Here is a 25,839-nt window from a genome sequence, read left to right on the forward strand (position 1 = left end):
GGCCATGGTAGAGCTCCCTTAGGTTGGTGGCCATGGTAGAGCTCCCTCAGGTTGGTGGCCATGGTAGAGCTCCCTCAGGTTGGTGGCCATGGTAGAGCTCCCTCAGGTTGGTAACCATGGTAGAGCTCCCTCAGGTTGGTGGCCATGGTAGAGCTCCCTCATGTTGGTGGTTATGATAGAGCTCCCTCATATTGGTTGCCATGGTAGAGCTCCCTCATATTGGTGGCCATGGTAGAGCTCCCTCGGGTTGGTGGCCATGGTAGAGCTCCCTTAGGTTGGTGTCCATGGTAGAGCTCCCTCAGGTTGGTGGCCATGGTAGAGCTCCCTCAGGTTGGTGGCCATGGTAGAGCTCCCTCAGGTTGGTGGCCATGGTAGAGCTCCCTCATATTGGTGGCCATGGTAGAGCTCCCTCATATTGGTGGCCATGGTAGAGCTCCCTCAGGTTGGTGGCCATGGTAGAGCTCCCTTATATTGGTGGCCATGGTAGAGCTCCCTTATATTGGTGGCCATGGTAGAGCTCCCTCAGGTTGGTGGCCATGGTAGAGCTCCCTCATATTGGTGGCCATGGTAGAGCTCCCTCATATTGGTGGCCATGGTAGAGCTCCCTCATATTGGTGGCCATGGTAGAGCTCCCTCAGGTTGGTGGCCATGGTAGAGCTCCCTTATATTGGTGGCCATGGTAGAGCTCCCTTAGGTTGGTGGCCATGGTAGAGCTCCCTCAGGTTGGTGGCCATGGTAGAGCTCCCTCAGGTTGGTGGCCATGGTAGAGCTCCCTCAGGTTGGTGGCCATGGTAGAGCTCCCTCAGGTTGGTAACCATGGTAGAGCTCCCTCAGGTTGGTGGCCATGGTAGAGCTCCCTCAGGTTGGTAACCATGGTAGAGCTCCCTCAGGTTGGTGGCCATGGTAGAGCTCCCTCATATTGGTGGCCATGGTAGAGCTCCCTCATATTGGTGGCCATGGTAGAGCTCCCTCAGGTTGGTGGCCATGGTAGAGCTCCCTTATATTGGTGGCCATGGTAGAGCTCCCTTAGGTTGGTGGCCATGGTAGAGCTCCCTCAGGTTGGTGGCCATGGTAGAGCTCCCTCAGGTTGGTGGCCATGGTAGAGCTCCCTCAGGTTGGTGGCCATGGTAGAGCTCCCTCAGGTTGGTGGCCATGGTAGAGCTCCCTCAGGTTGGTGGCCATGGTAGAGCTCCCTCATGTTGGTGGCCATGGTAGAGCTCCCTCAGGTTGGTGGTCAGTGGGAAGAAGGTCACCCTGATAAACAGAGAGTGAAATATGTCAGGGAGATTATTAACTGACTCAGAGACAAAGTGATATAGAAATCAGATGTATGGATGGAGCTGGAATGGTATAATAAATCTGTGTGACAGAAGTGATGAGCGCCCCCTGTGGGTCTGGATTATAGAATTGCTGTGTCTCCTCCACACTCCCTCCTGATAACGATGCAGAAAAGATCAGTAGAAGTGACCCGGCTGGTTCCAGTCCTGGAATGCTGAGCCGGGTAGCGGGGAATTTTCTTGAGTCATCATCCATTATCACCTGACAATGTTATAGATGAAGGAAACAATGGAAGAAAATAAATGACTGACTCATCGGCCCGTCTAGGATGGTAAATATTACCTGATTTCACTTCTAGTAATAAGGAACCGAAAGTTGTTACTAAGATACTGTTATGAAGCCTCCCTCTTCTCCTCCAGGTGAGGCTCATCAACACTCTGAAGTCTCATTCTCTGGTCTCTTCTCCTCCAGGTGAGGCTCATCAACACTCTGAAGTCTCATTCTCTGGTCTCTTCTCCTCCAGGTGAGGCTCATCGATACTCTGAAGTCTCATTCTCTGGTCTCTTCTCCTCCAGGTGAGGCTCATCAACACTCTGAAGTCCCATTCTCTGGTCTCTTCTCCTCCAGGTGAGGCTCATCAACACTCTGAAGTCTCATTCTCTGGTCTCTTCTCCTCCAGGTGAGGCTCATCGATACTCTGAAGTCTCATTCTCTGGTCTCTTCTCCTCCAGGTGAGGCTCATCGATACTCTGAAGTCTCATTCTCTGGTCTCTTCTCCTCCAGGTGAGGCTCATCGATACTCTGAAGTCTCATTCTCTGGTCTCTTCTCCTCCAGGTGAGGCTCATCGATACTCTGAAGTCTCATTCTCTGGTCTCTTCTCCTCCAGGTGAGGCTCATCAACACTCTGAAGTCTCATTCTCTGGTCTCTTCTCCTCCAGGTGAGGCTCATTGGTCCTCTGAAGTCTCCTTTTCCTCCCCCTTCTCCAGGTGAGGTTCATCAACACTCTGAAGTCTCATTCTCTGATCACTTCTCTTCTCAATGTCTGTAATGTCTTTCTATGTCTCTCTAGTTCTCTCTATGGGTCTCTATGTCTCTCTATGGGTCTCTATGTCTCTCTATTGGTCTCTATGTCTCTCTATGGGTCTCTATGTCTTTCTATGTCTCTCTATGGGTCTCTATGTCTCTCTATGGGTCTCTATGTCTCTCTATTGGTCTCTATGTCTCTCTATGGGTCTCTATGTCTTTCTATGTCTCTCTATGGGTCTCTATGTCTCTCTATGGGTCTCTATGTCTCTCTATGGGTCTCTATGTCTTTCTATGTCTCTCTATGGGTCTCTATGTCTCTCTATGGGTCTCTATGTCTCTCTATGGGTCTCTATGTCTTTCTATGTCTCTCTATGTCTCTCTATGGGTCTCTATGTCTCTCTATTGGTCTCTATGTCTCTCTATGTCTCTCTATTGGTATTTTTGTAGTATTATAATTTTGTTATCTCAGATTGGAGTTTCTGATGATTAATAATCTCTGGAATGTCTGACAATGACCGGTTCTCTTTCCTGCACAGAGATGAGAATAAAGAACTTTTTGGCTGCAATATTCTGCCTGCTGATTGGATGTGAACATGTGGAGGTAATACGAGGACAGACACAATTGTCCTGTGATGCTGAAAAATGAAATAAAATCTCATTTATTGTAAAATTATTTTCTCTGGCCCACGTCCCCCCTCTTCTGCCCCGCTCCCTGTCCCTCTCGAATGCCCCACTCCCTGTTCCCCTCTCCTGCCCTGCACCCCATGTCCCCCCTCTAATGCCCCACTCCTCATGCCTCCCCTCTCCTGCCCTGCACCCCATGTCCCCCCTCTAATGCCCCACTCCTCATGCCTTCCCTCTAATGCCCCGCACCCCATGTCCCCCCTCTAATGCCCCACTCCTTATGCCCCCCTCTCCTGCCCTGCTCCCCATGCCTCTCCTCGAATGCCCCACTCCCCATGCCCCCCCTCTAATTCTCTGCCCCCCATGTCTCCCTTTCCTGCCTCTCTCCACACTTTCTTGCCCCACTCCCAACATCCCCACTCTCCTGCCCCGCTCCACACTCTCCTGTCTTGCTCTCCAGGTCCTCCCTCTCCTGCCCTGCTCCCCACATCCCCACTCTTCTGTCTCGCTCCCCAGGTCCCCCCTGAACTTCCCTGCTCACCATGTCCCCAGGCCCCCTTTTCCTGCCCCATTATCCAGGTTCCTCCTCTCCTGTCCCATTATCCAGTTTCTCCCTTCTCCTGCACTGCACCCCCTTTCTCCTACCTCACTCTTCATGCCCCCCTCACCTGCCCCATTCTCCAGGTCCCCCCTTTTCTGAATGAATGAATTAAATACTTGTATAGCGCACAATGCGAACTGAATTGCCTGCCCTGCTCCCCTACTTTTCAGGCCCCCTCCCTTGCCCTTCTCCCCAGGTCTTCCCTCCCCTGTTTCACTGCTCAGGTTCCCCTTTTGCCCCACTCTCCATCCTCACCCCCCCCCCCCACCCTCACGACTCTCTAAGCCCCCCTCTCTTGCCATTCTTTTCAAGTTCCCTTTCTCCTGCTCCAATCTCCAGCCCCCCCCCCCCTCTTCTGCCCCAACCCTAAGGTCCTCCAGGTAGTTTGTAGGTATGTAGAGTATATCTCCTACCTATAGAACCTATGGGGAGGCTGGAGATCACTGTAGTAGTAGTTGGTGCTACTACAATGACAGCTGCGATTTTCTGGGTCCTGTGCTGAGCATCTGCACCACTACACAATGACTACAGGGGTCACTCATCCGGCACTGCCGTCAATCACAGAAAGCCTTGTACTTTGTCATTGAATGATAGGTGTTCTCTGATTGGATGGGGTAAAGATTGTGACATTACCGCCCCGCCTCTACCCAATTAGAGAACATCTTGTATTCATTAAATAATCTGTAAATGGCAACCTGGCAGTTGAGCGACCTCCTATGGTCAATCTTCATAGGGGAAGCACCTTGGCCCAGGACACGGAAGATCTATCAGGTGAAGACTTCCATTGTGCCAACCTTGACCAATGTACCAATGATTTCCATTGTGCCAACCTTGACCAATGTACCAATGACTTCCATTGTGGCAACCTTGACCAATGTACCAATGACTTCCATTGTGGCAACCTTGACCAATGTACCAATGACTTCCATTGTGGCAACCTTGACCAATGTACCAATGACTTCCATTGTGCCAACCTTGACCAATGTACCAATGATTTCCATTGTGGCAACCTTGACCAATGTACCAATGATTTCCATTGTGGCAACCTTGACCATTGTACCAATGACTTCCATTGTGGCAACCTTGACCATTGTACCAATGACTTCCATTGTGGCAACCTTGACCATTGTACCAATGACTTCCATTGTGGCAACCTTGACCAATGTACCAATGACTTCCATTGTGGCAACCTTGACCAATGTACCAATGACTTCCATTGTGGCAACCTTGACCATTGTACCAATGACTTCCATTGTGGCAACCTTGACCAATGTACCAATGACTTCCATTGTGGCAACCTTGACCAATGTACCAATGACTTCCATTGTGCCAACCTTGACCAATGTACCAATGACTTCCATTGTGCCAACCTTGACCAATGTACCAATGATTTCCATTGTGGCAACCTTGACCATTGTACCAATGACTTCCATTGTGGCAACCTTGACCAATGTACCAATGACTTCCATTGTGGCAACCTTGACCAATGTACCAATGACTTCCATTGTGGCAACCTTGACCATTGTACCAATGATTTCCATTGTGGCAACCTTGACCAATGTACCAATGACTTCCATTGTGGCAACCTTGACCATTGTACCAATGACTTCCATTGTGGCAACCTTGACCAATGTACCAATGACTTCCATTGTGGCAACCTTGACCAATGTACCAATGACTTCCATTGTGGCAACCTTGACCAATGTACCAATGTACCAATGATTTCCATTGTGCCAACCTGGACCAATGTACCCATCCAATAAAAATCAAAGCTTTAAGTTTGGCCCCTAATTTATTTTATCTCTTCAGACGATCGGCAACACCTACGAGCTGAAGTTCAAACCCAACGTCTTCGATGACCAGTACATTGGGTGTGTGGACAAACTCAACGATGACGTCATGCCCAGGATCCTGCGGCAGGAGAAGGCCAACCAGGAATTTGACGAAGCTTGGAAGAGGGCGTCTAAAGTGTGGAAAAAGATGGTGTCCATAGTCAACCTCCCGGATGAATTTGAGGATGAGCATGGGATCGCTCTACTGGTGTTCACCGACCAGTTCCCCGAAAAGAACCCCATATACCAGCAAATGAACGCCAACCTCACCATCGCTGGAGCCTCTCTCAAGGACTACATGGACAACTTTCACTTCAAAGCTCTTCACTTCTACCTGACCAGAGCCCTGCAGATCCTCAAACCGGACTGCAGAAAAGTGTACACCACGTTCCGGGGGAGCTGGGACACCTTCAAGGCCTCTCCTCTCTTTAAGTTTGGGAGATTCACCTCCACTTCCCTCAACAGCTCCAAGGCTGAAACCTTCGGGGTGATTTCCTTCTTCCAGATAACCACCTGCTTTGGTGCCGAGATTGGCCAATTCTCGTTTTACCCCGGGGAGGATGAAGTTCTGATCCCACCTACGGAGAAATTCACCTATGTCAAGAAGAGTAACTCCACCTACGTTCTGGAGAGCACCGGCCAGCTTTGCAGCTACTTCAACTGCGCCATCATGGGAGGTAAGAACTTGGCTCATCACCAGATATTCCGAATAAAATCCCAGGACAGCGGAAATGTTTTTTTATTTTTTATCTTTCAATTATTTGATTAGATAAATTAATAATAGTTCAATATTAAATCAACGATTCATTTATTTATTATTGTGATTATTAATATTTGTATTTGTTATTGTATCCAATTTATTACTTATTTATTGATAGAATTTATTGATAGAATTTTATAGGGAATCATTTATAGATGGGGAGGAGTTCTGTGTCATGTGATCCCAACACAAATCCAGAGATTTCTGGACATTTCCCTCTCGGGCGCGGTGACCCAGCCAATCACAGCGGTCACATGATCAGCGATTACAGCATCTCATCACATTTCCCTCCTCTATGATTGTGCAGATCTGATAGCGGCCCAACCTGCTGCACCCCTCCCCCACCCCCCACAGGAGCTTCTGGGAAGTCCCCGATACTTGTGGGTGGTTTATGGTGTTCTAGATAGATGGAACTTCTGATAATTTGTACTTTATAGACGATCAATAAAGATAAGAGATCTGATTGGATGGAACATTTTCCTAGTTTCCTTGTTCCCGGCTGAGTCAGCCGATATCACCGGATTGCCAATTGGCAGGTTTAGTGAAAGCTGAAAGTAAATAAAATCGTCCGTCCTTTGTGAGGGTGAGATGATGACGGGTGTAGTGGGGTATCTGTGATCTGATGAGGGTTATAATCCCGGTACTACATGTCCACACAATGAGGATTCCAATCTGTCTTCACAGGGGAGAAGCAGACGGAAGCGATCTGTCAGTCAGGTAAGGAGACAACGCTCATCCCTCCTATAGGACATAGATCCGACCAATGGCTGGAGACTTCTGACAATGACATCAAACCACACTACATGACATCACAATGACATCAAACCACACTACATGACATCACAATGGCATAACTATGACATCACACCACACTACATGACATCACAATGACATAACTATGACATCACACCACACTACATGACATAACTATGACATCACATGGCATAACAATGACATCACAAGACACTACATGACATAACAATGAAAGCTCTCTTCTCCTCTCCTGCAATGTATTCTATACTCCGTATGACAGATACTCTTCATCCCCCTTATCATTACTGCTATTGTGTGCCTGATGGCAGAATCATGGGATCTACTGTATGTTCTCCTCTCTCTCTCCTCACCCCTTCCTTCCCTCTCCTGTCTTCTCCTCTCCTCCCTTCCCTTTTCTTGTCTCTTCTCCTCTCCTCCCCTCCCTTCCCTTATCTTGTCTCTTCTCCTCTCCTCCCCTCTCTTCCCTTTTCTTGTCTCTTCTCCCTTCCCTCTCCTGTCTTCTCTTCTCCTCCCTTCCCTTTTCTTGTCTCTTCTCCTCTCCTCCCCTCCCTTCCCTTATCTTGTCTCTTCTCCTCTCCTCCCCTCCCTTCCCTTATCTTGTCTCTTCTCCTCCCTTCCCTCCCCTTTCTTCTCTTCTCTTCTCCTCCCTTACCTTTTCTTGTCTCTTCTCCTCTCCTCCCCTCCCTTATCTTGTCTCTTCTCCTCTCCTCCCTTCCCTCCCCTTTCTTCTCTTCTCCTCCCTTACCTTTTCTTGTCTCTTCTCCTCTCCTCCCTTCCCTTTTCTTGTCTCTTCTCCTCTCCTCTCCTCCCTTCCCTCTCCTGTCTTCTCTTCTCCTCCCTTCCCATTTCTTGTCTCTTCTCCTCTCCTCCCTTCCCTCTCCTTTCTTCTCTTCTACTCCCTTCTCTTTTCTTGTCTCTTCTCTCCTTTCTTCTCCTTTCCTCCTTTCTCTTTTCTTGTCTCTTCTCATCTCCTCCCCTCTCCTTTCTTCTCTTCTCCTCCCTTCTCTTAGGCCCCTTTCACACTGGGGTGGTGGATGCGCCGGCAGTAAAACTGTGCTATTTTTTGCGGCGCTTTACCATCAATTTTGCTGCGCTATTCGGCCGCTAGCGGGCCGCTTTTACCCCCCCCCCACGCTAGCGGCTGAGAGAGGGTTAAAATCACTGCAAAGCACTGCCTATTGATTTCAGCGGAGGAGGGGTATATACACCGCTTTGCAGGCGCTATTTTTAGCGTTAGAGCGCCAGTGCACCGCCTGGTGTGAGAGAGAGGGGTCCAACTGACATTCTCCCCTCCCCTTTCTCCCCTCTCCTCCTTCCTTTCCCTCTGGTCTCCTCTCCCCTTTCTCTCCTCCCCTCTCCTCCTTCCTTTCCCTCTGGTCTCCTCTCCCCCTTCTCTCCTCCCCTCCTTCCTTTTCCCTCTGGTCTCCTCTCCCCTTTCTCTCCTCCCCTCTATTCCTCTCTTGGATGGAGTGTGGAAAGGTTAGACACCCCTTAGTTATATATTACTGTCTGTGACCCCCCCCTCCCCCTTCTCTCCGGTGACACCAATCAGCAAACATCCGGAGGTCCACGTGTGAAATATTCACCATTCACACAACGAACGATCTCTAATATGATTGTCAGCGCCATCTGGTGACCACAATGTGGTATTTTCCTGAAATTCCTCAATTTAGAAAAAAGAAGATTAGATGGAGCCGACAATCATCGGGGATAATCATATTACAGTCAGCTGTGTCATTTGTCACCAATCTGTCTTCTCAGACTCCTCCAAATTACAGAAGATCGGGAATATTAAGAAGAACAAAGTCTCCTCCCCTCTGTCTGAGCAGGAGGAGCGAATCGCAGCGCTGGAGAAGCTGGCTGTCCGGAACCACGAGGAATGGGACCAGGTCCAAGCCAACATCTCACATGCCCACGATGTGGTGAAGGCCCAGGCCAGTCTCACCGCCTACCAGGCTGTGGTCGTTAAAGCTCTTCACGAGGAACTGGAAGGTAATCTGTTCAGTGGAACTAAACCGTTCTCTTCATTACAGCCAAGGAGGCTCTACTCTCCTCTCCTTCCCTCTCCTCTCCTCCCTTCTCTCCTCTCCTTCCCTCCCTCTCCTCCCTTTGCCTCTCCTATACTTCCTCCTTCCCTCTCCTCTCCTTCCTTCTTCCTTGCCTCTTCCCTCCATTCTCCTCTCCTGTCCTTCCCTTCCTCTCCTCCCTTCTCCTCCTCTCCTGTCCTTCCCTCCCTCCCTCTCCTCTCCTGTCCTTCCCTTCCTCTCCTCCCTTCTCCTCCTCTCCTTCCCTTCCCTCACTCTCCTCCCTTCTCATCTCTTTCCTTCCCTCCCTCCCTCTCACCTCCCTCTCCTGTCCCTCTTCCCATCCTCTCCTCCCTTCTCCTCTCCCATCCTTACCTTCCCCCTTCCCTCTCCTCTCCTTCCTTCCCTCCCTCCTTCTCCTCTCCTTCCTTATCCTCTCCTTTCCTTCCCTCTCCTCCCTTCTCCTCTCTTTTCCTTCCCTTCCTCCTTCTTCTGTCCTCTCCTTCCCTCTTGTGATTGGACAGTTTACCCCGCCCTGAATCCAAGGGTGGGGGTGGGGGAGTGTCTCTGAGTTGTATATCTGTGGTACTGGAATAAAGGAGTTTGATGTTGTTGTTCACCCTACACTGAGTTACGTCTGGTGACTGGGTGAAGGGGTCCTGTATAGTGCTGGCTCTGGACAGAGGAAGCATTTACGGCAGACATAGTCCTGTTGAGGACAAGGGTTGGGCACAATAATCATGAAGATACATTTTTTGATGAAAAGCATAGTCCTGGAGAATCTCAAACACATGATTGGAAGGTGTAGCATATAACAGCTCTACGCGTTTCATGGAGTTATCCACTCATCAGGAGAAATTTGAGGTAAAAATATCTATAAAGATATAAATGAATTCAAAAGGATCAGATAATCATATAGTAGTCATGAGGTGACAGAAGGAAGAGGAGGGACATACATTCCCCAATCACTCTTATCTAAAGGTAAGATAAATCTTCAAGAGATAGTGTTGACATCTGAGGGGGCCATGGCCATGGTGTTGATAGCTGAGGGGGCCATGGCCATGGTGTTGACATCTGAGGGGGCCATGGCCATGGTGTTGATAGCTGAGGGGACCATGGTGTTGACATCTGAGGGGGCCATGGTCATGGTGTTGACATCTGAGGGGGCCATGGCCATGGTGTTGACATCTGAGGGGGCCATAGCCATGGTGTTGACATCTGAGGGGGCCATGGCCATGGTGTTGATAGCTGAGGGGGCCATGGTCATGGTGTTGACATCTGAGGGGGCCATGGCAATGGTGTTGATAGCTGAGGGGGCCATGGTCATGGTGTTGACATCTGAGGGGCCCATGGCCATGGTGTTGATAGCTGAGGGGACCATGGTGTTGACATCTGAGGGGGCCATGGTCATGGTGTTGACATCTGAGGGGGCCATGGCCATGGTGTTGACATCTGAGGGGGCCATGGCCATGGTGTTGACATCTGAGGGGCCCATGGCCATGGTGTTGATAGCTGAGGGGACCATGGTGTTGACATCTGAGGGGGCCATGGTCATGGTGTTGACATCTGAGGGGGCCATGGCCATGGTGTTGACATCTGAGGGGGCCATGGCCATGGTGTTGACATCTGAGGGGGCCATGGCCATGGTGTTGATAGCTGAGGGGACCATGGTGTTGACATCTGAGGGGGCCATGGTCATGGTGTTGACATCTGAGGGGGCCATGGCAATGGTGTTGATAGCTGAGGGGGCCATGGTGTTGACATCTGAGGGGGCCATGGTCATGGTGTTGACATCTGAGGGGCCCATGGCCATGGTGTTGACATCTGAGGGGGCTATGGCCATGGTGTTGACATCTGAGGGGGCCATGGCCATGGTGTTGATAGCTGAGGGGACCATGGTGTTGACATCTGAGGGGGCCATGGTCATGGTGTTGACATCTGAGGGGGCCATGGCAATGGTGTTGATAGCTGAGGGGGCCATGGTGTTGACATCTGAGGGGGCCATGGTCATGGTGTTGACATCTGAGGGGCCCATGGCCATGGTGTTGATAGCTGAGAGGGCCATGGCATTGACATCTGAGGGGGCCATGGCCATGGTGTTGATAGCTGAGAGGGCCATGGCGTTGACAGCTGAGGGGGCCATGGCCATGGTGTTGATAACTGAGGGGGCCATGGCCATGGTGTTGACAGCTGAGGGGGCCATGGCCATGTTGATAACTGAGGGGGCCATGGCCATGGTGTTGACAGCTGAGGGGGCCATGGCTATGGTGTTGACAACTGAGGGGGCCATGGCCATGGTGTTGACAGCTGAGGGGGCCATGGCCATGGTGTTGACAGCTGAGGGGGCCATGGTGTTGACAGCTGAGGGGGCCATGGCCATGTTGATAACTGAGGGGGCCATGGCCATGGTGTTGACAGCTGAGGGGGCCATGGCAAGGTGTTGACAGCTGAGGGGGGCCATGGTGTTGATAACTGAGGGGGCCATGGCCATGAAGTTGACAGCTGAGGGGGCCATGGCCATGGTGTTGACAGCTGAGGGGGCCATGGCCATGGTGTTGACAACTGAGGGGGCCATGACCATGGTGTTGACATCTGAGGGGGCCATGGCCATGGTGTTGACAGCTGAGGGGGCCATGGCCATGGTGTTGACAACTGAGGGGGCCATGACCATGGTGTTGACATCTGAGGGGGCCATGGCCATGGTGTTGACAGCTGAGGGGGCCATGGCCATGGTGTTGACAACTGAGGGGGCCATGGCCATGGTGTTGACAGCTGAGGGGGCCATGGTGTTGATAACTGAGGGGGCCATGGCCATGGTGTTGATAACTGAGGGGGCCATGGCCATGGTGTTGACAGCTGAGGGGGCCATGGCCATGGTGTTGACAGCTGAGGGGGCCATGGCCATGGTGTTGACAGCTGAGGGGGCCATGGCCATGTTGATAACTGAGGGGGCCATGGCCATGGTGTTGACAGCTGAGGGGGCCATGGCAAGGTGTTGACAGCTGAGGGGGCCATGGCCATGACGTTGACAGCTGAGGGGGCCATGGCCATGGTGTTGACAGCTGAGGGGGCCATGGCCATGGTGTTGATAACTGAGGGGGCCATGACCATGGTGTTGACAGCTGAGGGGGCCATGGCCATGGTGTTGACAGCTGAGGGGGCCATGACCATGGTGTTGACAGCTGAGGGGGCCATGGCCATGGTGTTGACAGCTGAGGGGGCCATGGGAATAAACATCCCCGGGAGTTGAGGCAGCAGTCTCCACAGCCACACAGTGGCACAAACAGCAGGGAGTGAAACATCTTAAAGGACTGTAATACCCCAAAAGAAATAGTGTAGCATATACTGTATGATGATTCCAGAGGACTTCTGTGAAAAAGTAACAAAGTATGTGAACCCGCAGAAGGTAAGACTACAGCCCATCAGGGTATAAGATAGTGTGGAAGGCTAGGTGGAGAGGACCCATGGCTCCCTCAGCTGTCAACACTATCTCTTGAAGATCTAGCTGACCTTTAGGTAAGAGTGATTGGGGAATGTATGTCCCTCCTCTTCCTTCTGTCCCCTCGTACCAGCTATCTGATCCTTTTGCATTCATTTATCTCTTTTATAGATATTTTTACCTCAAATTTCTCCTGATGAGCGGATAACTCCATGAAACGCGTAGAGCCATAATATGCTACACCTTGCAATCATGTGTTTGAGATTTTCCAGGACTATGCTTTTCATCAAAAATGTTATCTTCATGATTATCAATTTTAGGATCATTTATGTTTACATCAAACCTGAACAATGTATTCTATTGTTACCAACGTTACATCATTTACTATGAATCTCTGTCTATGGACGAGGGATGTATTTTGCACACCTACTTTAGAGTTCTGCTTCATATAAAGTCCCACAAACCCTTCCCGTTCTTATTACTCTTTGGTGTTCAGATGACAACGAGTCCTTTCTTCTCTGCAGAGGTGAAATCACAGATGGAATCCATCCAGGACCAGCACAGTCCGTATGCCGAGGTCTTCCATCACACCACCAATATCCTGAATCTGCTGCTGAAAGAGGAGCTGATAGACCGCAGATCCCTCCGGGGGGAGGAGGAGAAACTGGACAGGATCCGCACCAAGCTGGACGGTAAGTCACCTACTGGACCTGTCTGTACACAGGTGTATGAATAAACCCCAGACAGGTCACTATATATGGGGACAGGGTCACCCTGGATCTAGAGTCACCACAGTCACCCCAAAAAACCTTCACCCTTGGAGGAAGAAGTATAAAGTAACACATGAAGCCATTAAACCCTTTTAGAGATAAATTAGTCAATGGGCTTGGGTGAGTGTTACCCAAGAGAGTGTTAGGATGACCCCATATTACCCTAGAGAAGCAATATGAGAACTCCATGTAACGATAGAGAGTGCTAGAAGGACTCCATGTTACCATAGAGAGTGCTAGAAGGACTCCATGTTACCATAGAGAGTGTTATGAGGACTCCATGTTACCATAGAGAGTGTTATGAGGACTCCATGTTACCATAGAGGGTGTTATGAGGACTCCATGTTAGCATAGAGAGTGTTATGAGGACTCCATGTTACCATAGAGGGTGTTATGAGGACTCCATGTTAGCATAGAGAGTGTTATGAGGACTCCATGTTACCATAGAGGGTGTTATGAGGACTCCATGTTACCATAGAGAGTGTTATGAGGACTCCATGTTACCATAGAGAGTGTTATGTGGACTCCATGTTACCATAGAGGGTGTTATGAGGACTCCATGTTACCATAGAGAGTGTTATGAGGACTCCATGTTACCATAGAGGGTGTTATGTGGACTCCATGTTACCATAGAGAGTGTTATGAGGACTCCATGTTACCATAGAGCGTGTTATGAGGACTCCATGTTACCATAGAGCGTGTTATGAGGACTCCATGTTACCATAGAGGGTGTTATGAGGACTCCATGTTACCATAGAGAGTGTTATGAGGACTCCATGTTACCATAGAGAGTGTTATGTGGACTCCATGTTACCATAGAGGGTGTTATGAGGACTCCATGTTACCATAGAGAGTGTTATGAGGACTCCATGTTACCATAGAGGGTGTTATGTGGACTCCATGTTACCATAGAGAGTGTTATGAGGACTCCATGTTACCATAGAGCGTGTTATGAGGACTCCATGTTACCATAGAGCGTGTTATGAGGACTCCATGTTACCATAGAGGGTGTTATGAGGACTCCATGTTACCATAGAGAGTGTTATGAGGAATCCATGTTACCATAGAGAGTGTTATGAGGACTCCATGTTACCATAGAGAGTGTTATGTGGACTCCATGTTACCATAGAGGGTGTTATGAGGACTCCATGTTACCATAGAGGGTGTTATGTGGACTCCATGTTACCATAGAGGGTGTTATGAGGACTCCATGTTACCATAGAGGGTGTTATGAGGACTCCATGTTACCATAGAGGGTGTTATGAGGACTCCATGTTACCATAGAGGGTGTTATGAGGACTCCATGTTACCATAGAGGGTGTTATGAGGACTCCATGTTACCATAGAGAGTGTTATGAGAACTCCATGTTACCATAGAGAGTGTTATGAGGACTCCATGTTACCATAGAGGGTGTTATGAGGACTCCATGTTACCATAGAGAGTGTTATGAGGACTCCATGTTACCATAGAGAGTGTTATGAGGACTCCATGTTACCATAGAGAGTGTTATGAGGACTCCATGTTACCATAGAGAGTGTTATGAGGACTCCATGTTACCATAGAGGGTGTTATGAGGACTCCATGTTACCATAGAGGGTGTTATGAGGACTCCATGTTACCATAGAGAGTGTTATGAGGACTCCATGTTACCATAGAGAGTGTTATGAGGACTCCATGTTACCATAGAGAGTGTTATGAGGACTCCATGTTACCATAGAGGGTGTTATGAGGACTCCATGTTACCATAGAGAGTGTTATGAGGACTCCATGTTACCATAGAGGGTGTTATGTGGACTCCATGTTACCATAGAGAGTGTTATGAGGACTCCATGTTACCATAGAGGGTGTTATGAGGACTCCATGTTACCATAGAGGGTGTTATGAGGACTCCATGTTACCATAGAGGGTGTTATGTGGACTCCATGTTACCATAGAGGGTGTTATGAGGACTCCATGTTACCATAGAGAGTCTTAGAAGAACTCAATTTTATGATAGGGAGTCGCTGTCCTCAGCTTTCCAAGTTGGTTGATATGTCAATTGTTTTTCAACCTGCAAGACTGAGGGCATCCTGGGATTTCAGGGGATCACTGATCTGTCCTTTTCAGCATGGAATTCTGCACTCACAATGATACAGAAAGCAGCACTAATATCTGAGGGTGTCTGGAACTGGCAGAATGAGGTGTGGACAGCTGGAGGTGTCTGGGGGCAGAAGGGTGAGGCATTGATACCTGGGGGGTCTGGGGGCAGGAGGATGAGGCACTGATATCTAGGGGTGTCTGGGGGTGGGAGGATGAGGCACTGATATCTAGGGGTGTCTGGGGGTGGGAGGATGAGGTACTGATATCTAGGGGTAGGAGGATGAGGTACTGATATCTAGGGGTGTCTGGGGGTGGTAGGATGAGGCACTGATATCTAGGGGTGTCTGGGGGTGGGAGGATGAGGCACTGATCTCTAGGGGTGTCTGGGGGTGGGAGGATGAGGTACTGATATCTAGGGGTGTCTGGGGGTAGAAGGATGAGGTACTGATATTGAGGGGTGTCTGGGGGTAGGAGGATGAGGTACTGATATCGAGGGGTGTCTGGGGGTGGGAGGATGAGGTACTGATATCTAGGGGTGTCTGGGGGTGGGAGGATGAGGTACTGATATCTAGGGGTGTCTGGGGGTAGGAGGATGAGGTACTGATATCGAGGGGTGTCTGGGGGTGGGAGGATGAGGCACTGATATCTAGGGGTGTCTGGGGGTGGGAGGATGAGGCACTGATCTCTAGGGGTGTCTGGGGGTGGGAGGATGAGGCACTGATATCTAGAGGTGTCTGTGGGTGGGAGGATGAGGTACTGATATCTAGGGGTGTCTGTGGGTGGGAGGATGAGGCACTGATATCTAGGGGTGTCTGGGGGTAGGAGGATGAGGTACTGATATCGAGGGGTGTCTGGGGGTGGGAGGATGAGGTACTGATATCTAGGGGTGTCTGGGGGTAGAAGGATGAGGTACTGATATCGAGGGGTGTCTGGGGGTAGAAGGATGAGGTACTGATATCTAGGGGTGTCTGGGGGTGGGAGGATGAGGCACTGATCTCTAGGGGTGTCTGGGGGTGGGAGGATGAGGTACTGATATCTAGGGGTGTCTGGGGGTAGGAGGATGAGGTACTGATATCGAGGGGTGTCTGGGGGTAGAAGGATGAGGTACTGATATCTGGGGGTAGGAGGATGAGGTACTGATATCTAGGGGTGTCTGGGGGTAGGAGGATGAGGTACTGATATCTGGGGGCGGCTGGAATGGGCCTGAAATTGGGCTGTACTATGTGGTGGTACTTGCAGTCCTTGTTATTATTTGGGGGTACCTCACATTTTTCACTGACCACATTTGACACGTGTCCTCTGGCCATTTTTCCTCCTCAGACCTCCGGGACTTTGCCTGGAACACTAAGATCCGCCTTCATGATATGGAGGAAGCTCTGGACACTGACAGGACGAGGGTGACCGATGTCCAGGATTCCATTTCCCACAATCTGGAGACGGTGAAGAATCTGCAGGAACACATATCCGTTCTGCAAGGTAATCAGGACGAGGGTGTTGTAGGGCTCCTCCAGCCTTTGGATAGATAAGCCAGTTCCTGAACTAACGAAGGGCCCCTAGGTTCCAAAGTATAACTCCTTACTGGTTCCACCCTTCAAGCCATAGTCCCAGATAGGAGGACACAGTTCTTGTCTATATAGGGGTCCCATGATTCCATGGTTATGGGTGTGGTTATCGGGTAGTCTCCACCCATAGCTGAGGCTAGTGCTACACAAGTGTCCAGATATCAGAGCCGGTACATCGGAGGAACCTTTCCAGTCATCTAATGACTATCCTCTATTTTTCTTCAAAGGTTTACAAAGATAGAGAAATACTTCCTGGTAGAGTCTCTACACATGATATGGTGCTCGCCCATGTACATCCCCGCAGAGGGTAGCCACGCCACACAACACACACTCACAGTGCATTGGGTTCACAATGAAGTGTGCCAAGAATGGATGGCGAGTCCTCATAGTCTGTTCCCAGCTATTGCTACACAGGTGTATGGAGGCTTAAAGTCCTCCTTCAAGGATCCCTCCAGGGTGTGTCCTTCAAGTCCTTCCACCTTTACCTTACCCTCCTCCCTCACTCCTTTCTCCAATACATATAGCAACCCATGAGGAGGAGTAACCCCATGTGATCCCAATCCTCTGCGTTCTCAATGTCCTTCCACCCCTCCATCTCCCTCCTTCCTTCACTCCTCTCTACACAATATCTTGAACAACCCATAAGGAGTAAACCCTGTGTGATCCCAATCCTTGGTGTTCTCCATGTCTTTCCATCTCTACATTGCCCTCCTTCACTCCTCTTTACAATATCTAGAACAACCCATAAGGAGGAGTAACCACGTTACCCCAATCCTCTGTGTTCTCCATATCCTTCCACATCGCCCAACTCCCTCCCTCCTCTCTACAGTATCTAGAACAACCCATAAGGTGTTATCCCAATCCTTGGTGTGAACTACAGCATCCTCTTCATCATTTACCTACTGAGCATGAGCAAGAGGAGCCAACCCAAAATCTCTGAATGATTTTTTTATACTCAACTCAGTCCAGGTCCTTCACCATATAAATCTGTGTCAAAACCTCGTGAGCAGCTCTGCAAAACAAGCAGATAAAAGAAAAGGCTGCCAGCCCTTCCCCCGCTTCCTAAATATGTCATACTACAGAAAACAAAGGAGTGCAGCGCGGGGTGATCATAAAGTGCCAGTGTATGTATTATATGACCCTCCTGAATGTATTACGTGCTCAATGCAGTCTCCCAATCCTCAGTAAAGTGCAAGTGCTCCAAACTTCACATGAATTCCCAATCACATAACATGAAAAATTGAATAAAATTATGTAAAGGAAACTGAATACAATTACTAAAGCAATGTACTTATAAAACAATAAATTAGTGCCAGTGCTGGGCTTTCCTCCCTTGTAGTTTGCCGATAGGAAAACCTAGCACTGGTTCTTCTCCTGTAGTCTGCTGATAGGAAAGCCCAGCACTAGCCCTTCCCGTGTAGATTGCTGATAGGAAAGTCCAGCACTGGCTCTTCCCTTGTAGTTTTCCAAAAGGAAGGCCCAGCACTGGCTCTTCCCTTGAAGATTGCTGATAGGAAAGCCTAGCATGGGTTCTTCTCTTGTAGTTTGCTGATAGGAAAGCCCAGCACTGGCTCTTCCCTTGTAGATTGCTGATAAGAAAGCCCAGCACTGGCTCTTCCCTTGTAGTTTTCCAAAAGGAAAGCCCAGCACTGGCTCTTCGCATGTAGATTGCTGATAGGAAAGCCTAGCACTGGCTCTTCGCATGTAGATTGCTGATAGGAAAGCCCAGCACTGGCTCTTCCCTTGTAGTTTTCCAAAAGGAAGGCTCAGCACTGGCCCTTCCTTGAAGATTGCTGATAGGAAAGCCCAGCACTGGCTCTTCCCTTGTAGTTTTCCGAAATGAAGGCCCAGCACTGGCTCTTGCCTTGTAGTTTGCCGAAATGAAGGCCCAGCACTGGCTCTTGCCTTGTAGTTTGCCGAAATGAAGGCCCAGCACTGGCTCTTGCCTTGTAGTTTGCCGAAATGAAGGCCCAGCACTGGCTCTTGCCTTGTAGTTTGCCGAAATGAAGGCCCAGCACTGGCTCTTGCCTTGTAGTTTGCCGAAATGAAGGCCCAGCACTGGCTCTTGCCTTGTAGTTTGCCGAAATGAAGGCCCAGCACTGGCTCTTCCCTTGAAGATTGCTGATAGGAAAGCCTAGCATGGGTTCTTCTCTTGTAGTTTGCTGATAGGAAAGCCCAGCACTGGCTCTTCCCTTGTAGATTGCTGATAGGAAAGCCCAGCACTGGCTCCCCCTGTGCTTACAATTTTTTATCACATTTGTGGTGAGAACTGGCATCAATATAAAAGGAGGCATTTTGCTCAGGGGGCAATAGCCCCTCCGCATCCAATGTGAACGGGCCCCAAGGACCTGTATGTCACAGTCTGTACAGGAGAGGAAGAAGGGGGTGTGTCATTCAGCTGTGTGTGTAATCTGAGATTCAGCTTCTCAGGTTTATATTGATATCAATAAAACAGCCATCTGCCCCTCTGGAGCCACACTTACCCTCTGAGGACTACAGATGGGTGGAGATGAAGGTGATATGTTATATACACCCCATTAACGTGGTTCTAAAGCCTGAACATTCCCACCATTAAGATAAGAAACGTCTCCCTGTTTGTATTACCCCCTTATACTTACCAGAGGCCTATCTCCATCCATCACTGTGCCTGTCAGCTCTTCTCCCATCTCTCTCTTCTCACAGGACACAGAGGTAGCAGTGGAAGCCATTGGCTCCTGCTGCTGTCAATCAAGGTTCTGTGAGTGGGGGACCGAGCTGTGCAGTGTGTGTGCCTATGGACTCACACGCCCCGGCTCTGGAGTGAGCACACGTGTGTCTCCATAGGAAGTGGCTTTGTATGGTGATGCAAGGAGGAGAGAAGGATCCAAGAGAGGAGCCCAGAAGAGGACGATCGAGGCCAAAACCCTCACAGAGCCAGTAAGTAGAACATGTTTGTTATTTTTGAAAGAGACAATTTAACCATTATGACCGCTTTAGGTAGAAATCCATAAAGAACATGTCTGGAACTATGTTCTACAATCAGGGTCCTGGATCTCACATTACTGCAGGTACCGGGGGAACCGATACGTACGCGTCCACCCAAAACTGAAACCCCTCAATCTTTTCGGGAGATACAGATGTGAGCGGTGTAGGATTCATCTTTTTTCTTCTTCTCTCAGCTTCCAGAGATGAGCTGCAGGCCACCGTGAAGAACATCACCTGGGGATTGACCGTCGTCGGTACGATTGGAATCCTAATCTTGACAAACCGATTTTGGTCGAGTTTCTACAGAAGAGGAAATGAATGAAGACAACTGTGAATTCCAATGTAAGAAACGGCTTCGGTGAATGATTTGTGAATCTGCGTCTGGTGAAAGCCGTCATCTACCACCAAGAGAACTGTGCTCAGATAAGGAAAGGTCTTCTACTGTGTAGATGCAATGGATACAAAGATGTGAGAATCTTCTTCTGGTGGGATGGTGGATTTCGTACATTTTAGTTTTTGGTTCATCTTTACACTCTTTCTTGATACGGGTAGACAACAAATACCAGATTGCCTTTTAAGTTCTTTTGTGGAGTTAAATACTCATTTATTATTACTGCTACAGATCTATTCCTGGTTGGTGTATTCTTCCATAAACCTGCCTGGACCAGATCATCAAGAATCTCTGCTGCTAATGATCACTGAGCCCCCCGAACAAGAAGAGCCATTTATCTGATTTTGTGTTTACATCAACTGATTGGAAGAATGTCGTAGAGCATGGTGGAAGTAATATCCAGCTGTGATCCATAAATATCAAAGAGGGTGGATGAGCCTTCATCCAGCCATGGTCCATGAATGTTATAGCAGGTGGTTGAGTAGATATCTAGCCATGATCCGTGAATGTCAAAGAGGGTGGTGGAGCAATATTTAGCCATGGTTTGTGAATGTCCAAGATGGTGGTGGATCCAATATCAAGCCATGTTCCATGAATATCAAAGAGGGTGGTAGAGCAATATTTAGCCATGGTTCGTGAATGTCCAAGAGGGTGGTGGATCCAATATCAAGCCAAGTTCCATGAATATCAAAGAGGGTGGTGGAGCAATATTTAGCCATGGTTTGTGAATGTCCAAGATGGTGGTGGATCCAATATCAAGCCATGTTCCATGAATATCAAAGAGGGTGGTAGAGCAATATTTAGCCATGGTTCGTGAATGTCCAAGAGGGTGGTGGATCCAATATCAAGCCAAGTTCCATGAATATCAAAGAGGGTGGTAGAGCAATATTTAGCCATGGTTTGTGAATGTCCAAGATGGTGGTGGATCCAATATCAAGCCATGTTCCATGAATATCAAAAAGGGTGGAAGAGCTGATGTTCAGTCATGGTCCATGAATATCATAGCAGAAGGTGGAGATGGTGTCCAGGCATGATCCATAAATACCCAAGCGACTTGGTAAAGCTGGTGTCCAGCAAAGGTCCATGAATACCAAAGAGGGTGGTTTAGCTGGTGATCAGCCATGGTTTATGAATGTCAAAGAGGGTGAAAGAGACAGCATCTGGTCATGGTCCATGAATTTTAAAGAGGGTGCAAGAGCTGGTATCCAGCCATGGTCTAAGAATATCATAGCAGGTGAATGAGCTAGCATCCAGTCATGGCCCACAAATGTCAAAGAGGGTGAATGAGTCCATAACCAGCCATGGTCCATGAATGTCATTGCAGGTGGTGGAGACGGTATACAGCCATGTTCCATGAATATCAAAGAGGGTTGTAGAGACAGCATCCAGTCATGGTCCATAAATGTCAAAAGAGAGTGGAAGAGCTGATGTCCTGCCATGGTCCATGAATGTCATAGGGGTGGTAGAGATGGTATCCAGTCATGACCCATAAATTTCAAAGGGGGTGAACAAACCAATGTCCAGCCATGGTCCATGAATGTCCAAGAGGGTGGTGAAGCCAGTATCCAGCCATGGTCCATGAATGTCCAAGAGGGTGGTGAAGCCAGTATCCAGCCATGGTCCATGAATGGCAGAGGGTGGTGGAGCCGGTGTCCAGCCATGGTCCATGAATGGCAGAGGGTGGTGGAGCCGGTGTCCAGCCATGGTCCATGAATGGCAGAGGGTGGTGGAGCTGGTGTCCAGCCATGGTCCATGAATGGCAGAGGGTGGTGGAGCCGGTGTCCAGCCATGGTCCATGAATGGCAGAGGGTGGTGGAGCCGGTGTCCAGCCATGGTCCATGAATGTCAGAGGGTGGTGGAGCCAGTATCCAGCCATTACCTACTTGTCTACTTGTCAAAAGGAAGGATTGTACTTGGTGTGCTTTATCCAACATTATGCCTGGAAATTGATGACCATTTTAAACTGCCCTCATCAAGGACATGGAGGGTTTGGTGAAGGTTTACAGAGGCTACAAAAAATAAAAATAAAATGTATGTAAACCAAAAAAACAGAACATTTATATATTGCAGCTTACCGGGCCTTAGATATGGTAATATATAGAGGAAGTTGATGTCACCTTAGGACAGGACTATGAAGCTCCTTCCCATTTCCAACATAGGAAGGAGGTATTCCATAGTCCACGATAGCTGGAATCAGTGTAACTGAATAAAACTCAGTACAAGAAGTTTATTAGCTCAAAAGATTTCTGGCAGGATCAACAGGTATTTGTTTTCATTGTTACATATTCCTATTTTGATCTTCGAGGTTTACAATTTTCATTAAAATGTGATGATTGTTTATGTTCAATGCGTTTTATGTCCTGAGCCCGACTCATTCTAGAGCTGCATTGGGCCTTTTGACATCTATTATGCGACCCTCGGGGTACTGATAAGGCAGTAGTCTGGGTTTTAGTCTCATGAAGGGCATTAAAGGAAATTATTTATATTTGGTTTCTGTTAGGTAAATGGTTCATTTCTTTCACTCGATCTTCCTGCGTTCTGCGTTGGCCCCTCTGTACATATATTGCTCCTCCAGTCCTCTATGATCGATCCAGCAGATAGAAAGAACACATTTTTTAAACATAATTCTAAAGAGGCTGAAGGGAGCGCAGATGTGGAAGGATCGCTATATAAAAATAGACTGCAAGAGCGGTCTTCTCTAGTTGTCTCATGTCCCCAGTCCACAACTTCCACATCATGTCCCCAGTCCAAAACTTCCACATCATGTCCCCAGTCCACAACTTCCACATCATGTCCCCAGTCTACAATCACATTCCCAGTCTCTGACAACCCCCAAGATCATGGCCTCCCACCACTCCTGGTGCCCATGATATTGAAGAAGTTGTGGTAGATATTGCCCTCTCCATCATCTCCTAGTTCTTGTCCTCAACATCTCCTAGATCATGTCGCCCAGGCTCCAGCATCTCCTAGATCATGTCGCCCAGTCTCCAACATCTCCTAGATCATGTCGCCCAGTCTCCAACATCTCCTAGATCATGTCGCCCAGTCTCCAACATCTCCTAGATCATGTCGCCCAGGCTCCAACATCTCCTAGATCATGTCGCCCAGGCTCCAACATCTCCTAGATCATGTCGCCCAGGCTCCAACATCTCCTAGATCATGTCGCCCAGGCTCCAACATCTCCTAGATCAGTGATGGCGAACCTTGGCACCCCAGATGTTTTGGAACTACATTTCCCATGATGCTGATGCTCTCTGCAGTGCAGCCGAGCATCATGGGAAATGTAGTTCCAAAACATCTGGGGTGCCAAGGTTCGCCATCACTGTCCTAGATCATGTCGCCCAGGCTCCAACATGTCCTAGATCATGTCCCCCAGTCTCCAACATCTCCTAGATCATGTCGCCCAGTCTCCAACATCTCCTAGATCATGTCCCCAGTCTCCAACATCTCCTAGACCATGTCCCCAGTCTATCAAAGATTATGGGGACATTTAGTGAAGTCAGAAGCCACTCTTCAGGCCCCCTTTTAATCAAGCAAGGTGGCCACCACTGTTCTAGAGAGTTCAATCAAATACATAATCCTATAAAGAAAACAAATGATAAAAGGGGAGGTACTAATGTGCAAACCAAAAAGTCCATGAAATCTAACCGAGCAAGTAGCTGCCAACATCAATGGCGTTTCCACACTAAAACGATTTAAAAAAAAAAATATAAGAATGTGGTGCTTACTAAAAAAAAAAAAAAAAAAAAAAAAAAAAAATATATATATATATGTTAAATAAACCTCACATATAATAATGAATAAAGTGCATAAAATACCAATCAATGTGCAAAGTATGCAAAATCCAAAATATGTATAGTGTGATTCCAATGCAGATCATGCAATATAAAGTAGCAATTACAGCTTGAACCTCACATATATAATAATAGGATAAAGTGCATGTAGAGTGCAAACTATACAATTCCGTATTTCCAATAAGAATATGTGCAATCTGAACAACAAAATAGTTAATGTAGAAAGAACAATAAAATGACTCAAAAAAAAAAAAAAAAAAGTGCAAACAATAGTCCCAATAAGGTGCAGATAAATTCAGCATATACAGGTCCTTCTCCAAAAATTAGCATATTGTGATAAAGTTCATTATTTTCTATAATGTACTGATAAACATTAGACTTTCATATATTTTAGATTTATTACACACAACTGAAGTAGTTCAAGCCTTTTCTTGTTTTAATATTGATGATTTTGGCATACAGCTCATGAAAACCCAAAATTCCTATCTCAAAAAATCAGCATATTTCATCCGACCAATAAAAGAAAAGTGTTTTTAATACAAAAAAAGTCAACCTTCAAATAATTATGTTCAGTTCTGCACTCAATACTTGGTCGGGAATCCTTTTGCAGAAATGACTGCTTCAATGCGGCGTGGCATGGAGGCAACCAGCCTGTGGCACTGCTGAGGTGTTATGGAGGCCCAGGATGCTTCGATAACGGCCTTAAGCTCATCCAGAGTGTTGGGTCTCTCAACTTTCTCTTCCCAATATCCCACAGATTCTCTATGGGGTTCAGGTCAGGAGAGTTGGCAGGCCAATTGAGCACAGTAATACCATGGTCAGTAAACCATTTACCAGTGGTTTTGGCACTGTGAGCAGGTGCCAGGTCGTGCTGAAAAATGAAATCTTCATCTCCATAAAGCTTTTCAGCAGATGGAAGCATGAAGTGCTCCAAAATCTCCTGATGGCTAGCTGCATTGACCCTGCCCTTGATAAAACACAGAGGACCAACACCAGCAGCTGACATGGCACCCCAGACCATCACTGACTGTGGGTACTTGACACTGGACCTCAGGCATTTTGGCATTTCCCTCTCCCCAGTCTTCCTCCGGACTCTGGCACCTTGATTTCCGAATGACATGCAAAATTTGCTTTCATCCGAAAAAAGTACTTTGGACCACCGAGCAACAGTCCAGTGCTGCTTCTCTGTAGCCCAGGTCAGGCGCTTCTGCCGCTGTTTCTGGTTCAAAAGTGGCTTGACCTGGGGAATGCGGCACCTGTAGCCCATTTCCTGCACACGCCTGTTCACAGTGGCTCTGGATGTTTCTACTCCAGACTCAGTCCACTGCTTCCGCAGGTCCTCCAAGGTCTGGAATCGGTCCTTCTCCACAATCTTCTTCAGGGTCCGGTCACCTCTTCTCGTTGTGCAGCGTTTTCTGCCACACTTTTTCCTTCCCACAGACTTCCCACTGAGGTGCCTTGATACAGCACTCTGGAAACAGCCTATTCGTTCAGAAATTTCTTTCTGTGTCTTACCCTCTTGCTTGAGGGTCTCAATGATGGCCTTCTGGACAGCAGTCAGGTCGGCAGTCTTACCCATGATTGCGGTTTTGAGTAATGAACCAGGCTGGGAGTTTTTAAAAGCCTCAGGAATCTTTTGCAGGTGTTTAGAGTTAATTAGTTGATTCAGATGATTAGGTTAATAGCTTGTTTAGAGAACCTTTTCATGATATGCTAATTTTTTTGAGATAGGAATTTTGAGTTTTCATGAGCTGTATGCCAAAATCATCAATATTAAAACAAGAAAAGGCTTGAACTACTTCAGTTGTGTGTAATGAATCTAAAATATATGAAAGTCTAATGTTTATCAGTACATTACAGAAAATAATGAACTTTATCACAATATGCTAATTTTTTGAGAAGGACCTGTATAGCGACA

At 48.1% G+C, this 25,839-nt stretch overlaps 1 protein-coding gene across 2 annotated transcripts; it reads left to right on the forward strand.

Moving 5' to 3' along the window:
• The first annotated feature begins 1,667 nt into the window (after positions 1–1,667).
• On the forward strand, positions 1,668–22,474 carry LOC143958896 (ecto-ADP-ribosyltransferase 5-like). 2 transcript variants are annotated; one of them, XM_077467880.1, is made up of 8 exons: positions 1,668–2,217; positions 2,843–2,907; positions 5,341–6,040; positions 6,808–6,840; positions 8,659–8,889; positions 12,885–13,052; positions 16,531–16,686; positions 19,931–22,474. In XM_077467880.1, the coding sequence occupies exons 2-8, from the start codon at positions 2,845–2,847 to the stop codon at positions 20,056–20,058; spliced, it is 1,479 nt and encodes a 492-aa protein (XP_077324006.1). In that variant the 5' UTR covers positions 1,668–2,217; positions 2,843–2,844; the 3' UTR covers positions 20,059–22,474. The 2 variants fall into 2 exon arrangements, with proteins under 2 accessions (XP_077324006.1, XP_077324005.1); XM_077467879.1 differs by having other exon boundaries at positions 1,669–2,266.
• The last annotated feature ends 3,365 nt before the right edge of the window (positions 22,475–25,839 follow it).

This window comes from Lithobates pipiens, unplaced genomic scaffold, assembly GCF_037356315.1.
Source record: "Lithobates pipiens isolate NorthernLeopardFrog02 unplaced genomic scaffold, aLitPip1_a1.2 Scaffold_63, whole genome shotgun sequence".
Taxonomy (NCBI): Eukaryota; Metazoa; Chordata; class Amphibia; order Anura; family Ranidae; genus Lithobates; species Lithobates pipiens.